Raw genomic sequence first — 20,453 nt, 5'->3', positions numbered from 1 at the left:
ATTGGTTGGACACACAAAAAAGGATCACAATTACATTGAGAGCTGAAGGTTGCCAGTGAGAGAGTCTGTAGCCTCCCTCTCTTGGCCGCGTTCCACATAGTGAAATTCACTTTGACGTCAATGCCGACTTCTCAAGTTAAAGGGGGAGGGCAGCGAGGAGAACATTGGAAGATTGGGTGGAGGGTAGATAATAGAAAGTACAGTGATGGAAATGTGGAGCTTATTGAAGGAGACGGAGACAGATGGACAGCAGACAGAAAGGCTCCAACAGAGAGACACGATTCCCTCTCAGCCTCCCTTCTCTCTGTGTGTGTTATTATGAAGCCTGCCCCTGCTGTGCATGTTTAGTCATTACCAGACGTAAAAACCCACAGCAGTCCGTACAGTCTAATTAAACTCACAGATGGTGCCTTTTCTCTACATTAATCCCCATGCACATGTACGTGTTCATTTAAAGATCTAACTCGGGGACAGTCTTAGCCAAGCCTTTGGACAGTTGAGATTTCTTTAGATGTTTGTGGAGCTCCTGCAATCTTTCCCAGAGACCCATTTTGTTTGTCATACTTCAAGAACAAAAACAGTGATTTCATGCTGAACTGAATAGTTTAAGGCTTCATTCAAAAGATCGTCATTCAAATTCTTAATCTTTATTGAATGATGCACAATTGTGTCTATACATTTTGTTTGAACTTGGTCATTTAGCCTAGATGCATATACACATTTGGCTAAACTATTATTATTAAAGTTAGTATAACTAGATTCCAATAACTCTAGAGCCCAGATTCAAAAGTTGATTAAAACTAGAAGGATGTTATATGTTGTTGTTTACAAATTCCCAACATCATTTTGTCATGCAAAATAATGTTCTTTAATTCATATTTGTTTGCGTTTAGCCTTTAAAATGACCCTATAATGCTTTTTCGGTTGTTCCCTTCCCTGCATCGTGTTATATGGTTTGTTGTGCATATTAATGGTAAAGGCTTAAATCCCTGTGTTCCCTCCAGAGGCAGCTTCTCTCCCACACACTCACTAAAACGCCTCCATTGGACTCCTTTGTTTACTTCAACAACATAGTGACAGCACTACGTAACACTGCTTCTATTGGCTAGTGCTCCAACTCTTTGTACGTAGAAGACTAAGGGGCAAGACATCTCAAAGCAGTTGACCAATCACAACAGATCCGGCCAGCTAACCAATCAGAGCAGACTGGGCTCTGGTTTGAGACAGAGGATGAAAATAGGTGCTCCACCAAAGGCAGTGTGTGAAAAATAAAGGCCTTTTTGAACATGAAAGCATGGAAACATGTCATCATATCGGCACCAAATACAAATAACAACCTCAGAATGAGCTTAATAGGGCCCCTTTAAAAAAAAATGTTTTTATGTTTGCTCCCCTGCCTGCCACACAGACAGGGAGGCCCGTGCTGATTTATTGGTTTTAATGTGTAGGTGCCTGCTCAGACTTTGTGTTCCCTAAGCCATTTTCTTCCAGACGTTGCCTCAGCAGAAACGTTTAGCAGAAATGATCTTTAACATGCCCCTCCACAGACTCACACACTGCCTCTGGGAAATAGTTTGATGAGAGCAGATATAAGGGTAAACTGCCTAGCCAAGTAGTCTTCGAGATGATGGAAATGGCTGATTTTTTGTTGTTGTTGCATGCTCGTCAGTTTCCAAATCATTATTGAAAACAGTGTACTTGGAGGCTGTTAGGTTGACTTCAGAATGAATGGGGTTTAAGATGCACTTTTCAATCCGATAAGGGTCAATGGGAGTGGATTCGTAAGCATTATAAGCTACCGCTGAACAAATGCTAAACCTTTCAGCCATAGCGGTTTATAACTCATTGGCACCACTAAAATAAAATGGCTTCATTTTAAGTGTGTGACCTTAAAGTAAAACCAATATTAATCCTTTATTTTTCTTGTTTTTACTGTTTTCCATTGCCCCTCAAATGTCAGTGTCTTTTTTCAGAGTTGAGTTAGAAACGCCCAGAGAGGCAGGAAGTCTCATTACCTCCACAGCAGCGGCAGGCCTGACGAAAGAGTGAGGCTGTTAATAAATAATGTCATCATTGGTGGACCCCCCGGGGCTAGTCATGACTAAGATGGAGTTATAGTGGAGGCTTTATGCTCGAGAACAGAGACAGGCTGGACACGGTGTCAGTACACACACACACACACACACACACACACACACACACACACACACACACACACACACACACACACACACACACACACACACACACACACACACACACACACACACACACACACACACACACACACACACACACACACACACACACTTTGACACACTGTCACGTCTAACATGTCCTTCATAGTGATAACAGAATGGCATTGCACAAATTCTCACACACATTTTTTAATTTCCACTGCGGGGGGAAAAGTCACCTCAAGGCTGCAGTGGAGGCAGTCCAGAGTGCTTCTTCTGTGGGAGAAATCTCACCTCTGTGGAAATATTATTGAATAAATTACATTTTCTCTGTTCTCTCATTTTCTCTCTCGCCGCCTCTCCCTCTCTCCCCCCTCCCGACTCGACTCGACTTCCCCTCCCTCCTCTCCCTCTTTTCTGCCTCCTCACCTGCCTCGCTCCCTTCCAGCCGCTCCCCCTCTCCGCTGCAGGCGTCGGAGAAGGAGAAGGAGAGCCCGGTGGAGCTGACGGAGCGCTGCTTCAGGGAGCTGCTGGGACGAGCCGCCTATGGCAACATCAAGAACGCCGTCACGCCCGTGCTGATGTAAGACAGCCCCTTAAAAACTCTTTCTGTGATTGCTTCCTTTGTGTTCTGCTCGTTTTCTGGCGCATTCATTACAAGGGAAGGATGCATCTTAATGCTATGTTGCGGTATTTTTGGATCTCTGCACTGAGTGGCATGTAGGCGGAGCAACAAGGTCAAGGCAAGGTTACACAGTTCCAGACCGGTGCCTGACTAGCAGACATTTTACATTGTATTTGAATGAAATTGCGTTTCACCGCTTTATGTTTCTAAGGTCATGTTCTGTGCTGGTGTCATTGAACTTTGATGTCTCTGAACCTGGTCCTCTGTGATTCATGTTTTATTTAAAGTTATGTCCCTCCATCCATCTTCCTCTGTTGTTTGAATCTGAGCTACTCTTCTTTCTTCTATGTTGTTTGTTTTTTGTCTCTCAGCCGTTTCCCCTAGAGGCTCTAGACATTAACTATTTATTTCCGTACTGAGTTGACTTGTCTGTTTAGCACTTATTATCTATGAATACAGATAACTAATACAGTGTATATTTAAACAGCCACATTTTCAATTTTGCTTATAAGTCTACTGCCTTTTATCGACTGCAAACCTACTTTTTTATACAGTTAAATATTACATTCATATTCCCTTTCAACTCTTTAATCCAGTTATCTCTCAATTTTCCCTACAATTCATCTCACTTGTCATGCTCTGTTCGAGACCGGCTCTCGTCCATCCATCAGCGTCTGTCTGTTTCGAGCCTTAGATATTTGTCCTCCTGCGCCTCTCTGTCTGTCTGTGCACACTTTTCAGCAGTGACGACCTTGATGTTTGATGAACAAAAAACCCAGATTGAGTCTTGATGTCTGGGATTTTTTTAGAAAATATACATTTGCTCTTCATCCCTTGCCATCCTCACCATCACTACCTCCTCTCAATGTGTTATAACATCGTCCCTGTCCTCCTGTCTGTGTCCCCTCCAGGCACTTGGATAACCACTCTCTATGGGAGGGGAAGACCTTTGCAGTGCGTTGCTTCAAAATCATAATGTACTCCATCCAGGTAAGGGATACAGTGTCCACTAAGACGTCCTCATCACCCCTTTTCTCTGTCTTTCTCCTGGTCTATAAATCCAGATCCAAGTAGGATTCACTCAGTACCATATTTGTATCGAAGTTTTATCACACGTTTTTAAAGCGGCTAATTCGAAATATGCTCAAAATCCACCCTGTGATGCCTTTATTGGAGACATATGGTCCCACCAAGCTATCCATATGGTCCACCAAGCTATCCAGCACCCTAGTTCTTGACCTTTTTGAATGACTTGATGTCATGTTACAGATTTACACCACTTCTAATTCACTCTTTTCCTTCAGTTTTCTGGTTTATTCGATTTAGTTTTTGGTTTAATTCTTTCTTTCTCTCCTGCCCTCCCAGTCTCAGCACTCTCACTTGGTCATCCAGCAGCTTCTCGGTCACCTTGACGCTAACAGCAAGAACTCAGCCACGGTGCGAGCCGGGATAGTGGAAGTGTTGCTGGAGGCAGCCGCCATTGCAGCCAGTGGCTCCGTAGGTGAGAAGACTGACACACACACACACACACACACACACACACACACACACACACACACACACACACACACACACACACACACACACACACACACACACACACACACACACACACACACACACACCCACGCACACACACACACACACACACACACACACACACACACACACACGGACAGTTTGAACTAGTGTTTTGATGAGTCACTGTTTGCAGGTCCCACAGTGCTGGAGGTGTTCAACACCCTGCTGCGGCAGCTCCGTCTGAGTGTGGACTACGAGCTGACCGGCTCCTATGACGGCAGCACCAACATCGGCACCAAGATTATCAAAGCTCACGAGGAGAGGCAGCTGCAGGAGGCTGTCATCAGGACCATCGGTGAGTCAGTGGCTTGTGTGTGTGTGTGTGTGTGTGTGTGTGTGTGTGTGTGTGTGTGTGTGTGTGTGTGTGTGTGTGTGTGTGTGTGTGTGTGTGTGTGTGTGTGTGTGTGTGTGTGTGTGTGTGTGTGTGTGTGTGTGTGTGTGTGTGTGTGTGTGTGTGTGTGTGTGTGTGTGTGTGTGTGTGTGTGTGTGTGTGTGTGTGTGTGTGTGTGTGTGTGTGTGTGTGTGTGTGTGTGTGTGGGAGGCTTTGCAAGACAGGCTCCAAGAATTGTTCCTATTGTCTGTGTCTGGCTTTATGAGTGGACACCAGTGAGTGTTCATTTTCTCTCCTTTTGCACATCTTTCCTTCTTTTGTATTTTGCTCCAATATCCTCCTATCTCTCTCATTCTCATCTCTCTTTTACCTTCAGGTTCTTTTATGTTCAAAAATATTTGTATTAAGTTTCTTCAACGCATAACCAAGGTTAAGTGCCTACACAATGACAATATGCTATTATTTAGCCATAGGGAACAAAGTATAAGCATATATTCAAATGAGACAATGGTTTGCACTGATTATATATACAAAGAGAAAGAACAAAAAACACAACAACGACTCAAGTAACCCCCCTACATTCACTCAGTCAGAGGTGGCGCCAGACTTTTTTGCTGCCCGTCATTTTGACTGACAGGATCGTAAAAGGTTGATTTGTACGGTTTGGAAACTATCATTTCCTTTTTGGCTGGCATGCATAACACCGGAGCCTCGCTGCGGGGAAGCTTTGGCGCTGCTCCGAGTTTGTTCTAATCTGTCAAAATGACGGACTGCTTTCAGATTTTTCCGTCATTGTTAAAAAAAATCTGTCATAGACTAAAAAATGTTTGGTTAACGCGACCTCTGCTGCCAGTAAGCGTCAAACACACAAATATTCACCAAACATTTTCTAACTTTCAGGTTCTTTTGCCAACACACTACCGACATACCAGAGGTCAGAGGTCATGCTCTTCATCATGGGCAAGATTCCCGTCCCTGGGATTCACCCAGCTCTCACTTCCATAGGCTCTGGGTGAGTTACTCGCAAATCTCTCACTAACACATGCTCTCTTTGTGCAGCGTATGCCCAGTAAACTGAATACTGCATGTGTTTATGTTCCTCTCTTTCATATATCTTCATTTGTTTTCATCTGCAGGCCCGAGGTGACGAGGATGATCCAGGTTATGTTACTGAAGTCCTTGGTCCAGGTATGTTTTCAGCTCTGCATTATTAATCATACAAAAAACAGTGTTTACAAACCTTTTAAGCAGAGAAGCCTCCCTGTGTTACTGGTGCATTTTCTCACTCTAAGAAAGTACTTTATATAATAGCGCCACAAGTAGTTTTTATGGAATTTACAATACGTCAAGGTGATGCTCCTCAGTAGCTGTCATCCTTCAAACTTTATCTCAGCCCTCGAGAAAATTACTTTTCACAAACCATGTGTGTTTTGGGCAGCACTCTTTTGGCCTGAGGATTTCATTTCGGCTATAAACAATTCCTTATCTCTTCCAAGTATACAGAAGAAATCATACCATAGAGCCATTTTTCAAAACAAGGTCGATTTCAATTCCCTTAGTAAAACCCATTTGAAGCCATACATGACAGCCAGTTGCCTCTCATGGGCTAGTTTAAAGCCGGTTTAACCCCCTTATTTTCAGCAGGAATATAAATGATGTATGTGTTAACCTCTACTAACTTGTTACCATCCATCTCCCAGGTGACGGCTGGTTTCCAGACCACCAACATGCTGACGGCGCTGCCCAGCTCCTTCCTGGAGCCGCTGCTGTCCTTCTCCCTCACCGAGGACCCAGAGCTCCGGCTGCTGGTGCTGCAGATCCTCCTCAGTCTCATCGACAGGCACGACAACACAGCAAAGTTCTCCGACATTAGGTGTGTGTGTGTGTGTGTGTGTGTGTGTGTGTGTGTGTGTGTGTGTGTGTGTGTGTGTGTGTGTGTGTGTGTGTGTGTGTGTGTGTGTGTGTGTGTGTGTGTGTGTGTGTGTGTGTGTGTGTGTGTGTGTGTGTGTGTGTGTGTGTGTGTGTGTGTGTGTGTGTGTGTTAATCATTGTGCCTCGTCTCTTTGCAGCATCATCTCAGACATCTCTGTGCTCAAGCTCAAAGTCGACAAGTGCTCCAGGCAGGACAACTTGTTCATGAAGAAGGTAAAAGCTTTGTCAGTTTAAAAGCTGAGCTGATGAACGTGTTTTCTCTACGGTCTACTGAAAAGTAACCAGCAGTAATGACTTTAGATAAAGAAATGCATTATCACAATTCAACGATTCATTGCACATGAAATATTCTAATTCCTTCAAATGATCATATTTACTTTTTGTTACAAAGACTTTGTAGTTTAATGAATAGTATTACACCTATGATACTTGATTGTAGGGATGCCAGAAACTGACCATGATCAAATTTGAATATCGGACAGCCCTTGCGAATATTAATCGATTATTCGATATTTTGGTTGAAATTAAGCCAGGAAAAAAAAGAAAAACATAAATAATAATAACAAAATATATAAATAAAATCGAATTTTAAAAATAATTTTCGATCATGGAGACTGTAACGAATATTCAAAAAATCGAATAATCGCTGGCATCCCTACTTGATTGCTCATGTTTAATGTAATACATTTAATGTATGAAAAAAACTTCAAAACCCTTGTATTATTTAGCTATGTATACACTGAGAGTGTAATACTTCAAATGCACTTCACAGTAACACTCTCTCTTTAAATGCATTTCACATTTTAACAGTGTTTATTGTTATTCTGTGTTGAGATGATATATCTGAGATGATAGTTTTAATACATGTCTGATATTTTTTTAATGCATTTCTTGTGCTGTTTTTTCACACAACAAAGACTAAAAGTGTACAAATTAGTTTTAATTTTCCAAATGACATTCATGAAGTGTTCCCTGATATACTCTCTATCCTGTATGGACTCCTTGGCTGAACACGCTTAACAGGAGTAGCCTCTCCTTCAGACTCTTGATTCTCTCTCTCTCTCTCCTCATCCTCCTCCTCTCAGCACGGCCAGCAGCTGTACCGTCACATCTACCTGGGCTGCAAGGAGCCGAGCAGCGGCGGGCAGCACTACGAGTCTCTCTTCGCTCTGCTGGGTCTCCTCAGCGTGGAGCTGGCTAACGAGGAGGTGGTGGTGGACCTGATCCGCCTGGCGCTCGCCCTGCAGGTACTGAAACACATGCTGTCAATCAAATTATATTTACTTTAGATAAGATACAAAAATGGAATGATTATAAAAAGGAAATATAGAAAAAATGAACATTTAAAAAAAAATAAAAAAGACAAGTGTTTACTCCAAAAATAAATATACAAAAAAAACTAAAAAACATATTGCAATGGAAATATGACAATATGTGACGAATGCAGTATATTATATTTGAAAGAAGAGGTCTTTGTAGATCTGAAGAGAGGTAGGGATACATAGAAATGTGTAAATGTATTCATGTAGTCAGGAAATCATTCTGAAATTGGCCGTAACACTCCCAGAAAGTAATCCTCTAACACGGCACTACAGTATTTAGTCTCATTATATACAAATGAATGTGGCAATAAAAAGCCTTTCACAGTGCTTTGACATAAAGACCATAACATATCTAGAAAAAAGGACATCGAATCTGAAATAGATTTTTAAAGATAGGTGGTAAAACTCCCAATAAATGACACGAGGTAAAGAAGTGGAAACAGTCCAAGATGAATAAAAACCAAGAGTGTGAGGGTATTTTATGAACACGGTATTTGTCCCTGTTTCCTGTGCAGGACCTGGCTCTGTCCACTGACGAGGCGCTTCCTGTTTATAACCGCTGTGCTGTTCACGCCATCGCCGCCGCCTACCTCAACCTCATCTGCCAACTCACCACCGTCCCAGCCTTCTGCCAGCACATACACGAGGTCTGGCTCCTCTTTGTTTACACGTCAACAAAAGTGTGAATACTAAGAGCCTTCTTTAATAAACCGCATCCTTTCTCTGCCCTTCAGGTGATTGAGGTGAGGCAGAAAGAACGGAGCTACCTTTTGCCTGAGGATGTCTTCATTGATAATCCCAAGTATGTACTCCATAATGTATCTGACTCTATGTACATGTATATAGACTATATACACAACAACATTCTCTGCAACATTTAGCTTCTTGTATATACTTGTTTGACATGTATACAGTTCACTTAATCTGCGTTACTTGCACATTGGTCTTGGCTAGATATTCTTGCACTATTTTTTTCTACTTTTTTAATTAGTTGTACGTCTTATATATATATTATATTGTATTGATAGGATGAGCCTGGGACTTTCATTGCCATATTTACACCGTAGCTACTGTGCATATGACAATACATCCTTTGAATCTTTGCAAACCATACACTAAATTAGCTTCTTTGAATATGCAAAGATGTCAGTACATGTTTATATATTTAACGTATCAATATTTAAATGGCCTCTCTCTCTTTCCACAGGCTGCCTTCTTCACTGGAGAAGGTGGAAGGGGACGTTCTGTTCCTCCAGTCCAAGATCACTGAGGTCCTCGGAGGCAGTGGGTATAACACAGACAGACTGGCTACCCCGTATGTCCCCCAGTACACTGGTAAGGGTCTCAACAAAACCTTTCTTTTGTTAAAAGCATACATCGTGTTTAAAAGTCAGCTGTGCCAAAGAAGAGATATTCTTTAAAAGTATATAATGATAATGTCTATTGAATTTGCCAGTGTGTTAAATCTTTTAGTTGGTGCTTTATTGATTCCTGTATGGAATAGAGCTGAAGTTCTCTCCTGCAGCTCGCGGGGATTTAGTGTTTGATTGAAGGACACTACATCAGGACAGACTGTTCTTCAGCTGTGGGGCTAGAGCCAGGATCCTTGAGTTGAAGGAAAAGCCCTTTGAACCATCTATCACTTATTGATAGGCATTGCCTTTGGGAGCTAGTTCACTTTTACACTCATTTGTCAGACTGCGTCAACCTGTGTTATTCTGATTAGACGCATCAAATGTTGCCTTTGGATTAAAACAAAATGTCTGTTTTCTTTTCCGTGTCCAGATGAAGACCGTCTGTCCAAGAGGAAGAGCATCGGAGAGACCATCTCACTGCAGGTGGAGGTGGAGTCCAGAAACAGTCCAGAGAAAGAAGAGGTAAAGGTCAAAAAGCATTTCCAACAATGCCATCTTCAAGAACTTAAATGTACCGATACACAAGGACGTTCGAGTTAAATGAAAAGTGCTTGATATTCCTTTGTTCTTACTCTGTTCTGCAGAGGACGCCAGCAGAGGAGATCACATTTGAAACCCTAAAGAATGCCATCGGTACGTCAGCATTACAATGATTGTGATTTCCTTTACTGTTTTAAGAAGAATCCTTCAAGCATTAAGGCCAAATCGTCACTTTCAACACACAATCTAGTTCAGCACGGTGCAGAATAGAGACGTAAAGGTTGTTTGTGTCTCCCTCTAGTGGACAGCGTCGGTATGGAGGAGCAGGAGAGGGAGCGGAGGAGACAAGTGGTGGAGAAGTTTCAGAAGGCCCCCTTCGAGGAGATAGCTGCACACTGTGGTGCCAGGGTAAAACACACATTCCTTTAACCCATATTGTTTGATTATTGTTCTTTCAGTTTGGCATTATGGTCTGACGTGATATTCTTTGTCCTATCCAGGCCTCTCTACTCCAGAGCAAACTCAATCAGATCTTTGAGATTACAATCAGGTAAGAGACGGCACTTTGGTATATTTCCAATGAAACAGTATTTTGAATTTTCCAAAGGGCGATAGTGACATTGATGGCTGTTAATAATACACTTTTATCTTTATTGATAGTATTATTCAAAGCAGCCCAACAAAAATGTCATTAATCATCCGTCGTTCATTTCCCCGGGCGCCGTTCATAATGGCAGCCCACTGCTCCTAACACTAGGATGGGTCAAATGCAGAGAAACCATTTCGTTACATAGTAAGTAGGCCTACTGTGAAATGACAATAAAAGTAAAACATTTTTTTTTAAATAAAATAAAAAAAGATTTAAGAGGAGACGGATACAAAACATTATGGTGTAAAGAACAATGTAGTTTGGAAAACAAATAGGAAAAAGAAAAGAAAATTCAAAAGGGAAATGTAATCTCTATTAACTTGAGGAAAGGGTCTCCAAAAAGGAACTTGTTTTTAATCCATAAAGGAGTTTCCTGACTCAGGCGACCTGATGTCTTGGGGCAGGTTTGAGGCTCTGACTACATAAGGTCTGTCCCCTTTAGTTTTTGCCTCTGGGACGGGATCTAAAAGTACTGTGCGTACGGCACATAGAGCTCAGACATAAAACAGGGAGAGAGGCCATGCAGAGCGGTTAAACCTTAAAAACTCTAAAACACAATGGGAGTCAGGGTAATAAGGCTGAAGCTGGAGTGATGTGATCCGTCTCTTGGCTCTGGCTAAAGCCTGGCAGAGGAGCGCTTTACCGTCTGGAGTCGTTTAATAGACCTGTGATTCAGTCCAGCAAAAACACCGTCGTTATGTTTGACATATTCCTAAGACTATCAAAACATGATTGCGCAAGCCTCGCTGTGTTGTTGTTAAAACGTGATGATTGACTCCTTTCCTCTTCCCGTGCAGACCCCCCCCCAGCCCATCTGGAACCATTTCATCAGGTTACGGCCAAAGCCAGAGTCGATCCGTCCCCCTCTACGAGATGAAGTTTCCTGACCTCTGTGTTTACTAAAGCAGAAAGGGAAGTCACAGAACTATTTCACACTTGAGGGCAGGCGAGGAATTCTTTTGGGGGGGGATACCGATCTTTACATGGAATCACATCAAAAACCACTGTCCACTCAAGAACAAGCTACTTGTTGATCAGCATAGTCATCTGAAATTCCGTGTGATTGCAGCCCAAAACAAGCCGGCTATTTATGTCGATTCATGCTTCAGTAAAACAAACTTTTATTTGTCTGTTATTCCCCTCGCGTCTCTGTCGATGTCTGTAGAATCTCCTGTGGTTGGATTTTAACGTTTGAAATTGCCAAGTGCTGCGAGGGGACGATAGGTGGCACACTGAGAGTTGTTTCATTTGAATGAACTGACTTGTTGCATGCCATGTTACTGGACATTTTTGATAGCACTACAACTTGGACATTCTTTCCACCTGTTTGTCCCTTACAGGGTGCCATACTACTGTTGATCACAAAAATTTGATTGACCGTTTTTTTTATATTTTATTTGTTTTGTTTGTTTTGTTTTTGATGTATTTTAACTTAGTGTATGTTTCAATGAAATATGGACAGATGTATACAACTATGACGCTAATCCTTACCATATCCCATGTTACTCATCTCTTAAACATCTCTTTTTAATGTTTTACCATTGTTTTTCTTTTGCCTTTTTAGTGTTAGCCAAAAGTGCTTTTTCTTTCAGGACAGGCGTCTATTTCCTGCACCTCGTATTTTTTGTTTCATATCGTTATTTTTTTGTTTTTATCCGTGATGTAAATGATTTATCTTTGTGCTATCCTCCCAAAGTGAGTGTGCCTTGCAGGTGACTCGAGTTCAAACGTACACGGAAACACACACTGCTTCACAGTCATGACCACACTTATCTTCTGAAGTGTTTACTGTGATGTTTACCAGATCAAACACTAGAAGGTAAATAAGGATCCTTTATTTTCTCCTTTCCATATAAATGTGTATATACAGAGAAATCTATAAATCTATAAGCGGATGTACAGAGTAGGGATTCTTTGGTGTGTGTACTGTATATAAACTGTATATTGATTCTAATGTTAGACTGCCACTGCACTGATTGTGTCCATAGATGAGGGAAAGCTACTTAGATAGTACTCAGATTTGTTTGTAAACTCTTCAATATGTTACATACGGGAGCACTGAGAGGCAAGGGGGATCATCAAAATGCTGGTGATACATGTTTCCAATTCTGAAAATACTTTTGTGTTAATGAACAGTTCAAATAAGATGAATCAGGATAATCTTTCCTTTTTTAAATCTTAGACATGTCAAAGACATTACATGGAATCACATGGAAGAAAGCATGAATTAACACAAACTAATTGTACGTGCCATATATGGCAAATACAACCCTGGCAAAACCTGGATGTTCACCTGTTCTCTATTCACAAACTCAGGAGGGAAATCTTTTAGATCAGAATTTGAAAATAAGTAATTTAATACAATTGTTTTTGTTTTGTTACTTGCCTCTCAGGACCTCCGTAGAAACCAGCAACACATGAAATCAAAAAGGTTAATTGACAAGGGTTTGAACAGCCCACAAGAAAACATCTCCATCGTCTTGAGGCCAGTTTATCACACTAGTGACGTCTGAAACGTGTCCTGCTAAAGAATTAATAAAATAATCTACTTCATTATTCGCCACATATTACCAGACAGGTTTTTTAGCACCATTGTGACCTGTAGAGCTGCCATCACATTCTCAGTCCTGCTGGAATAAGTTTGCACTCTGTTCTTATGCCACACCGCTGCTAACGCTGCCGCGGCTTCCAAGCAGTGCACCTGTCTCATTCAGCAAGATTAAAACAAGTCTAAAAGCCATTTTGTATGCATGTGTGCACATACACACAGGCATCGAAACAAAGTATAAGGGCAATAACTTGCCACTAGCCTGGCTAACACAGCCCAACTGTTGGTAGCAGATTCGTTTGTGTTTTAAATTGTTACCTTCTGTTGTTGTTGTGGTGCTGTGATGGTCAGTGTTGTGATGTTGTGAGAGACCGACTCCCCCCCCCCCCCCCCCCCCTCTGCTTCTGCGCTTCTGTGAACTATCTGCATGGCGCCTGAGTCGCGCTGCAGCCATGTTTAATGTAACGTGTCCGTTCTGTGTCACGCTCCAACATTTTTTACTATGTAGTGTCATCTGTGTGTATATTCATGTCCACTGTATCAGATCTGTTCATGTTTACCATTTTAGTGCAGAAGTGTGTGTGTGTATTTAATCATGCGTCTGTATGAACACTCACACAGATATGTATGTGTGTGTGTGTGTGTGTGTGTGTGTGTGTGTGTGTATATCGTCATCACCCAAAACCAAAATCAGTTTACAGTTTTTTTTCCCAGTGACTTTTTCCACAATGTTGACAAAGAACAATTCATCTTACAGCGACGTGCAGCTGTTCAAACCTTCCAGCGACACCTTGTGAAGTCTTTTCAGCATCTTGGCAGTGGAGATATGTAAATCTACCAGAGTGCTTGTTGTCATTGCATAGTGTATGGTAATGTTGACTAACGGTAAACCAATCTTACTTTTGTCATTAAATGTCTCGTTAATAGATCTGTTTACAACGTAGTGCTGTAGGTCAAAATCTATTCATTCTGTGAACTTTGCACTTTAAAAACTGGATTCCCTAGTGACAAAGGCAGCTTTTACAAGGAGACAATGCCTTATGAGTGTCAGAACCTGACTTTGCATGCTTGTGATGTTGCCGTACAATAAATGTGTCTGTATCCAGAAATAGTCTGATCTGTTTCTGTTTTTACTTGTTATTGACAATGGGGAAAAACGTCATGGAGTGGAATGTTGTTTTCAAATGTGATCTGAATCTGCGTAACATCATCATGCATCATCATACAGTACAATAAAATCAACAAACACATGCTGGAGTGCTGAGTCAGTTGCAGAGGTATATATTAAGCAATCATTAATGTTAGGTTTCCTTAACAATGCTTGTTATTATTTGACTTGCCTGTAATGACTTAATTTTGTCACTGTGACAATACTTGCATCAGTACCGTCACCTGAAGGAGTGGTTTTTCAGAATTAAATGTATCGTGTATTTTCGTGGTGTCTTTCCTCCTATTGTTTCTCTTACTCGTTCAGTTTTTAGCTTTTCCAGTTATTGTATTGAAATGAAAGGAGTAGCCTAAAAATGTAAGTTAGGAGAATATATATTTATTTTTTGCCATGCTTATTTCCTGACTGACAAATGCTTCGACCTTGCTTAAAATACAATAAGTACAAAAACATTCAAAATGGAGCCATCAGTCATCAGCCTTCCACTTTTGTCATTTGTCATTAATATTATAATACGTATTTAAAGAAATTATGTTTTGTTATTTCAAAATACTGAACATGTTCCTTTCCAGAGCTTTAAGATGCAACCAGCCAATTATAAATGGTGGATACAAATCCATATAGTGCATGTTTTTGTGCTCAATAAATACAAAATCAGTCAAACCTCCATTTGATTGCCATAAACGTAATGATCTTTAATATTATATTAATTTACAAAAAGATACAACTCTGTAAATAAACTGGATATATGTTTTTAAAAGCTTTCATTCACACCCACGCCTTGCTATGGATTGGCATGCTCTCTTCTTCAAAAAATAAAGATGATTCCCACAAGAAAAACAAGAAATCTCTCAAATCAGACCGGCAGGCTGCGGATGCATTATTATATTTATCAAACAAAAAAACTGCTTTGTTTCTTCTCTTTATTTGAGGTTGTAATGCGACCCAGAAAATACATTCATGCTAATGATTGTGACAAGTTAGTTTAAAATAGAGACCTGTGGATACTAACATGCAATGGCTATTAGATTCTCTCGCCTCCATCCTACATTCAGCCCATTATCCTCTGTACATCCTTCACGATAATGTTCTTGAAGAGCTTGGTCAGCTGCCGCCGAGTTCCTCCCCCCCACTGTTTCTTTAAGCTGCCATTACGTTTAGAGGTCGGTCTCCCCCACCTGAAGTGACTCATCCGATAGGTCCCATCTTTCCTCTCCTGCGGGCCCAACGCTTGCGACTTAGGTCTGACTCTCGCCTTTGGCAACACCTGGATCTGACCCCCTCCATTCAGCTGCCCCCTCATTTCATCCTTGTTGCTGCTTAACTCCCGGCGCACATGGCGGGGGAAACTGCCCTCAGAGGAGCCCCCTCCCTCCAGACTGGAGGCAAAGACTTTGACAGGCCGGCGTTTACGACCAGTGGGTTTGCCCCAACGGAAATGCTCCATTGAATAGGAGCGTCGCTCATCGGTGTGGTCTTTCAGATATGACCCTGGTATCTTGTCTCCAGACACCAGGCTGGCCAGGAGGATGCTGAGCAAGAGGTCATTGTCGTCATTCACGTTCAAGGCCAATGGACTGAGGGGGAGTTCGGTCTGAATGACTGACATGCAGAGGTGAATACAGTCCTGTGTGGAAGGAAGCAAAGAGAAACATCAACACACATTGAAAACTGTGAGTCATGTGCAGAGGGTGTAAAATACACTGTGGTTTGATACTGATAATAGTAGCGGATGCTTGTTTGTGATCATAATTATGCTTTATTCTTTCATATCTGAGTCACCAAATACATAGGCCTCATACATGGACTCCCTTTATAACGGCGTTGAGAAAATCAATGTGCAAAAATCTCCAACACAATCTTTAAGATAAAGAAGAAAAACTGAAATATTAGACTTTCTCTCATTGGTGCAAATAAGAACCTCTTCTTTGTTGATTCAATTTTGGTCCAAAAGATGTTGGATAACAATGGAAATGCCCCAAAAGATATCCCAGAGTCCCCGTTGACATCTTCAGATTTTTCTTAAAGGCCCAAACCCACATATATTACATGTATACAGCCTTGTTGTCTGTTATCTCTCAAATGGATTATTTGTGAAAGAAAACAACCAGAACAAAAGACTATTTTGTCCACTGCTATTTCCAGATTTAAGGAAAAACCTTTGTTAGAAACACATTTGCTTTGCCCATAGGGGTGGCAGTTACAAAGAGGAAACACTATAGAAAGGCAAGAATGAAGATGATAGAGCCGACCGTTTGACCTACCAGTATCCTTCCCTTGTTGCTCAGGTCGTTGCAGATGGAGCATTTTGACCCAAACCCGGGGACGCATACATACGCCATCACCACCACGAACAACCAACATAGACACACCATCTTCAGCCTGGTGTGGAGGACAGATAAACAAGAGAGGCTATGAAGAACTGTCCTCAGAACATTGAAGAGGATTAACAGTCCCAATAGGCTAGAATAGTCACATATTATTGCCTTAATAGGAAGAAATAAATTTTTACTTTTGGGAACAAAAGGTTCTTCTGATGATTGCACTTGCATAACACTTCCTTACTTCCTTACTTCCTTACATAACTTGACACGTTTCAACACTTTAACAACTGTAATTGGTGGATTTGCAGCTGTGTCACGGCTGATTGGTAGCCCTGAGTTAAAATGCAATTCATCCACATTCCTTTTCCAAATTCATAGTATTTGAAGAGATCTGCAGCACATAAATCTTATTTAAAATGGAAGATAATGAAAACCATAAATTGTTTTGATTTGGTTCCCAAAGGAGGCTCGATTGAGGTTTGTGGTTTCCGATCTTGCGTGACTGTATGAAAATAATCAGTGCTTGGCGAGCAGGGCAGGGTCTTTGTTTTTTTCTTTTTCCATATTTATATTTTATAGAGTTTTAGTATGATTTTTATAGATTTTGAGAAAGAATAGACATGGATCTCAGCAGGGATTCATTAAAGCTCTCTCTCAAAAGACATTTAACCCTTTTCCTGCCCAATTCATTCATTTTTTTTAAACTTCTGTCTTTTATACCCTTGTTTGCGTTTTTAGTTTCAGAATTAATCTCTGAACTCTTAACGTATTGTTTGGCTGGACTGCATTTGGGCCCTCCACTTGTTTTCCTGTATACAGCTAAAACTCCACACTAATATTATTTTAGTAGAAAAACATGGTCGTGTTTTTTTTCTGAGAGGCAGCCAAAGCAAATGCCATGTATTGATCACTGCAGTCTGTGATGCTTCATCCAAATAAGCCACTGAGTTGTTGTTTGGAAAACAATGTGTGCTGTCAGAAGCATGGAATTAAAGTTAGACATGGGATAAACAACAGACGTCTTCATTTAAACAACGTGAGTTTGTTTGGCAGCATTTATGAAAAAGTAGCTGCTCAGTGTTCAACACAGGACTGGATAAGAAAGGATTATGACTCTACCTGGCAAATTCAACTTTACTCTTGACTTACACGGCTGACGTTCAAAAACGATGATGATAACTACTCATTAAGTAGCTTTTGTTAAAAAAAAGAGAGCAGCTGTCAATCTATTCAGTTATGTTTCACATTAAATTGGCTGTACATAATCCCTCTTTTACCGTGAACAATGTATGATTAATTTATTAACATAATAAACATGATAAATGAGTTGGTTATCAATGTGTGGGATGTAGCTGTTTTTTAGGTCAAGGAGAAAGCAAACATGAAAGGCGCCGCGGGAAAGGCTTGCTTACAAGAAAATACAATTATTTTTAGAATTGTAGACAGTGTGAGAGGGGCGTGACATGCCACAAAGGCCATTATCCCTCCAAATGTGTTGTGGTTATGCACGCACTGTAACCACTCAGCTTTTGTTAAAAGTAGTAAAAGAAGGCACAATAGGGAGAGCCAACAGTTAAAGGTCAGTGAGGTGAAAGGGTCATTTTGTGAGCGGCCAGCCAACATTTGTGCTGTTTCAAGGACAATGCTACATGCAGACACATTGCAAGAAAACACGTGGGTGTTGTAAGAAGCTGCATTCACCCGGGGGGCCACACTCAGTGCAGATAAATTACTACAATTGTTGAGGAAGATGGACAAACAAATTCTTTCAGCAGCCCTGAATGACTTCCTTTATGACGCATTTCCACCAGGCAAACGCCCCCCCGCCCCCCCCTCATCTCTTGCTGCCTTGTCACATCCTAATCACTCGCTTCTCATGTTAAAACCATCGACTTCATCAACAGGATTTCATTCGAAGATGCTGGATAACGGAGAAAAATAAAACAAAATTGATACTCGTTTTAACTGCTTGTTTTTAGTTGTTACGGTTTTACATCTCGTCTCTATGCGCAGCGAGTTCTCTCTCCTTTATTGGCTAATGTGTCCTTTTGTTTCTTCCTCGCTTCTCTATTTTTCCAAGGAGCGACTCCTTGGTGGGCCATCATTTTTGTAACTCTGGCAGAGAGTCTTCCTACAGTATGACTCACTCCGCTCTCTACAGGCATTATCTGATAACAGAGAGCTGCGATCAAAATAGATTCAAACCGTATGTGTGAACAATCTAAAGAGTTATTTAAACAGTCTAGTTAGATAGATTTGTTTATGGAAGATTTTTTCAATGAAAAGCAATTGAAACGTCAGCAAAGAAAACTGTGCATATTCTACAACAAGCTGAGGTGAGACTATACAATACAAACATCTACAACAATTATGATTTACAGAGAAAATGCAGCTGTACATGTAAGTAATCCCAAATACGGTAAGAGCGTGTAATCAATGCTTGCTCAGAAAAAACAAGAAGCTAACGACAACCAGAAACAATTTTGTTTCATGCCAAAAAAAAACATCCACTGACAAGTTTAAGAGAATTTGTTTTTACCTTTTCCAAAAGCGTTCCTTTCCTGTATTCTTCCCTTTTCTCCGTTTGTCCACAGATCTTCCAGAGTGGCGACACTTAACTGTGATCCCTCTCCTCCTCCTCTGCTTTCTCTGTGCTCTGTGATGAAATGCTCAGTAGGAGAAGGTCTGCTGTTGCTTCCTCAGAGGAGGAAAGCTCTTTTTATAGGCGCGTAAAGTGTGGAGGTCGGAGTCTCAAGGCCTCTGGGTGTGATCGAGGTAAGGGGTCTCCTGCTCCTCTCTGGATGGAAGGGAGTGTGTATGGTAAAGGGTTTCAAGTCCTCCCACACACTTTTTAATCAATGGTGCCGCTCACGTCATCACATCAACAGGTGAAGCTTTTAGTGATGTAACTAGCCCCTCATGTTTCTTCCTCTGGGTGAGTTGCAATCTTACCAATATCCTGAATAATGGCTAGATGTTTTAGGGATCTCACGTACATTTCTTAGGTGCAGGTTAACGTTATCAATAAGAAAAATAAGCTGCAGTGATTAAATAGATTACTGCCAATTCCGTCGCTCAAAGGTCAGCCGTCGTTGACATCTTAATGCCAAAAACGACATCCTTTGAAAAGGGAAGGGTAGACGTGAAGTGTTCAAATCAATTTGACTGATTGGATCGTTTTTCGGCGAGTCGTGCATGTTCCCCTGTGTGGAAACTTCATTAGGAAGTCCTGACTCACTCACTCACTGAAGTACGTGCACACACACACACTCGCACGCACGCACACGCACACACACACACACACACACACACACACACACACACACACACACACACACACACACACACACACACACACACACACACACACACACACGCGCACGCGCGCACACACACACACACACACACACACACACACACACACACACACACACACACACACACACACACACACAGCTTTAGAAAGGGAAAGGCCATGCATTTGAAAAGATAACCGCTCTCCTTTCATCTTTCTATTTCTCTATGCTAAAGGGAGGTTTATTTTTTCAAGGAAATATATACAAGGACGAAACCCTGCAGAAAAGCTAGAGTGTTGCACAAGAAGAGGCAATGTCTGCCTATCTGCCTGTTGTGGGAGACAATGATTCATTGCTTTCCTTTAAAATACACAGTGTGTTCATTTATCCCGCCTTTACTGTGTATTTGAAAGCCCAAAGGCTCTTCAGTAAATAACGAGTAGGACATGAATAGATTCAAATTTAAGAAAGGCTTGTTTGTAAATGCTATTTTGGTAACTGCCAATAAAATGTTGATATGGCACAGGTAGCCTTGTTACATCATGCCAACATGCAAACTAGGCCAAAGTAGTACCGTTATGTCAAATGTGTAATTTTAATAGTTAT

At 41.3% G+C, this 20,453-nt stretch overlaps 2 protein-coding genes across 4 annotated transcripts in view; one reads left to right on the top strand and one right to left on the bottom strand.

The window, feature by feature from the left end:
- Positions 1-14,309, top strand: part of efr3bb (EFR3 homolog Bb) — a 37,874-nt gene extending 23,565 nt beyond the window's left edge. For all 3 annotated transcript variants that reach the window (XM_079643199.1, XM_079643198.1, XM_079643200.1), the window contains 17 exons: positions 2,626-2,760; positions 3,714-3,792; positions 4,168-4,303; positions 4,517-4,678; positions 5,615-5,726; positions 5,851-5,902; positions 6,415-6,587; positions 6,783-6,858; positions 7,731-7,892; positions 8,483-8,614; positions 8,702-8,769; positions 9,175-9,302; positions 9,753-9,844; positions 9,967-10,015; positions 10,164-10,270; positions 10,363-10,412; positions 11,309-14,309. In XM_079643199.1, the coding sequence (XP_079499325.1) occupies positions 2,626-2,760; positions 3,714-3,792; positions 4,168-4,303; positions 4,517-4,678; positions 5,615-5,726; positions 5,851-5,902; positions 6,415-6,587; positions 6,783-6,858; positions 7,731-7,892; positions 8,483-8,614; positions 8,702-8,769; positions 9,175-9,302; positions 9,753-9,844; positions 9,967-10,015; positions 10,164-10,270; positions 10,363-10,412; positions 11,309-11,414 (1,819 nt within the window). In that variant the 3' untranslated portion in view covers positions 11,415-14,309. The remainder of the gene's footprint in view (positions 1-2,625; positions 2,761-3,713; positions 3,793-4,167; positions 4,304-4,516; positions 4,679-5,614; positions 5,727-5,850; positions 5,903-6,414; positions 6,588-6,782; positions 6,859-7,730; positions 7,893-8,482; positions 8,615-8,701; positions 8,770-9,174; positions 9,303-9,752; positions 9,845-9,966; positions 10,016-10,163; positions 10,271-10,362; positions 10,413-11,308) is intronic.
- A 587-nt stretch (positions 14,310-14,896) lies between these two features.
- On the bottom strand, positions 14,897-19,389 carry LOC307014940 (pro-opiomelanocortin-like). The gene is made up of 3 exons (XM_079643220.1): positions 19,091-19,389; positions 16,492-16,609; positions 14,897-15,854 (listed from the first exon to the last, which is right to left on the bottom strand). Exons 2-3 carry the CDS (start codon positions 16,600-16,602, stop codon positions 15,279-15,281), a joined length of 687 nt encoding a protein of 228 aa, XP_079499346.1. The 5' UTR covers positions 16,603-16,609; positions 19,091-19,389; the 3' UTR covers positions 14,897-15,278.
- Between the last annotated feature and the right edge of the window lie 1,064 nt (positions 19,390-20,453).

Source organism: Notothenia rossii, assembly GCF_949606895.1.
Source record: "Notothenia rossii genome assembly, chromosome: 8".
NCBI classification, from domain to species: domain Eukaryota; kingdom Metazoa; phylum Chordata; class Actinopteri; order Perciformes; family Nototheniidae; genus Notothenia; species Notothenia rossii.
The sequence above is the reverse complement of the archived record's forward strand: the minus strand, read 5'-3'. Positions and strand labels throughout refer to the sequence as shown.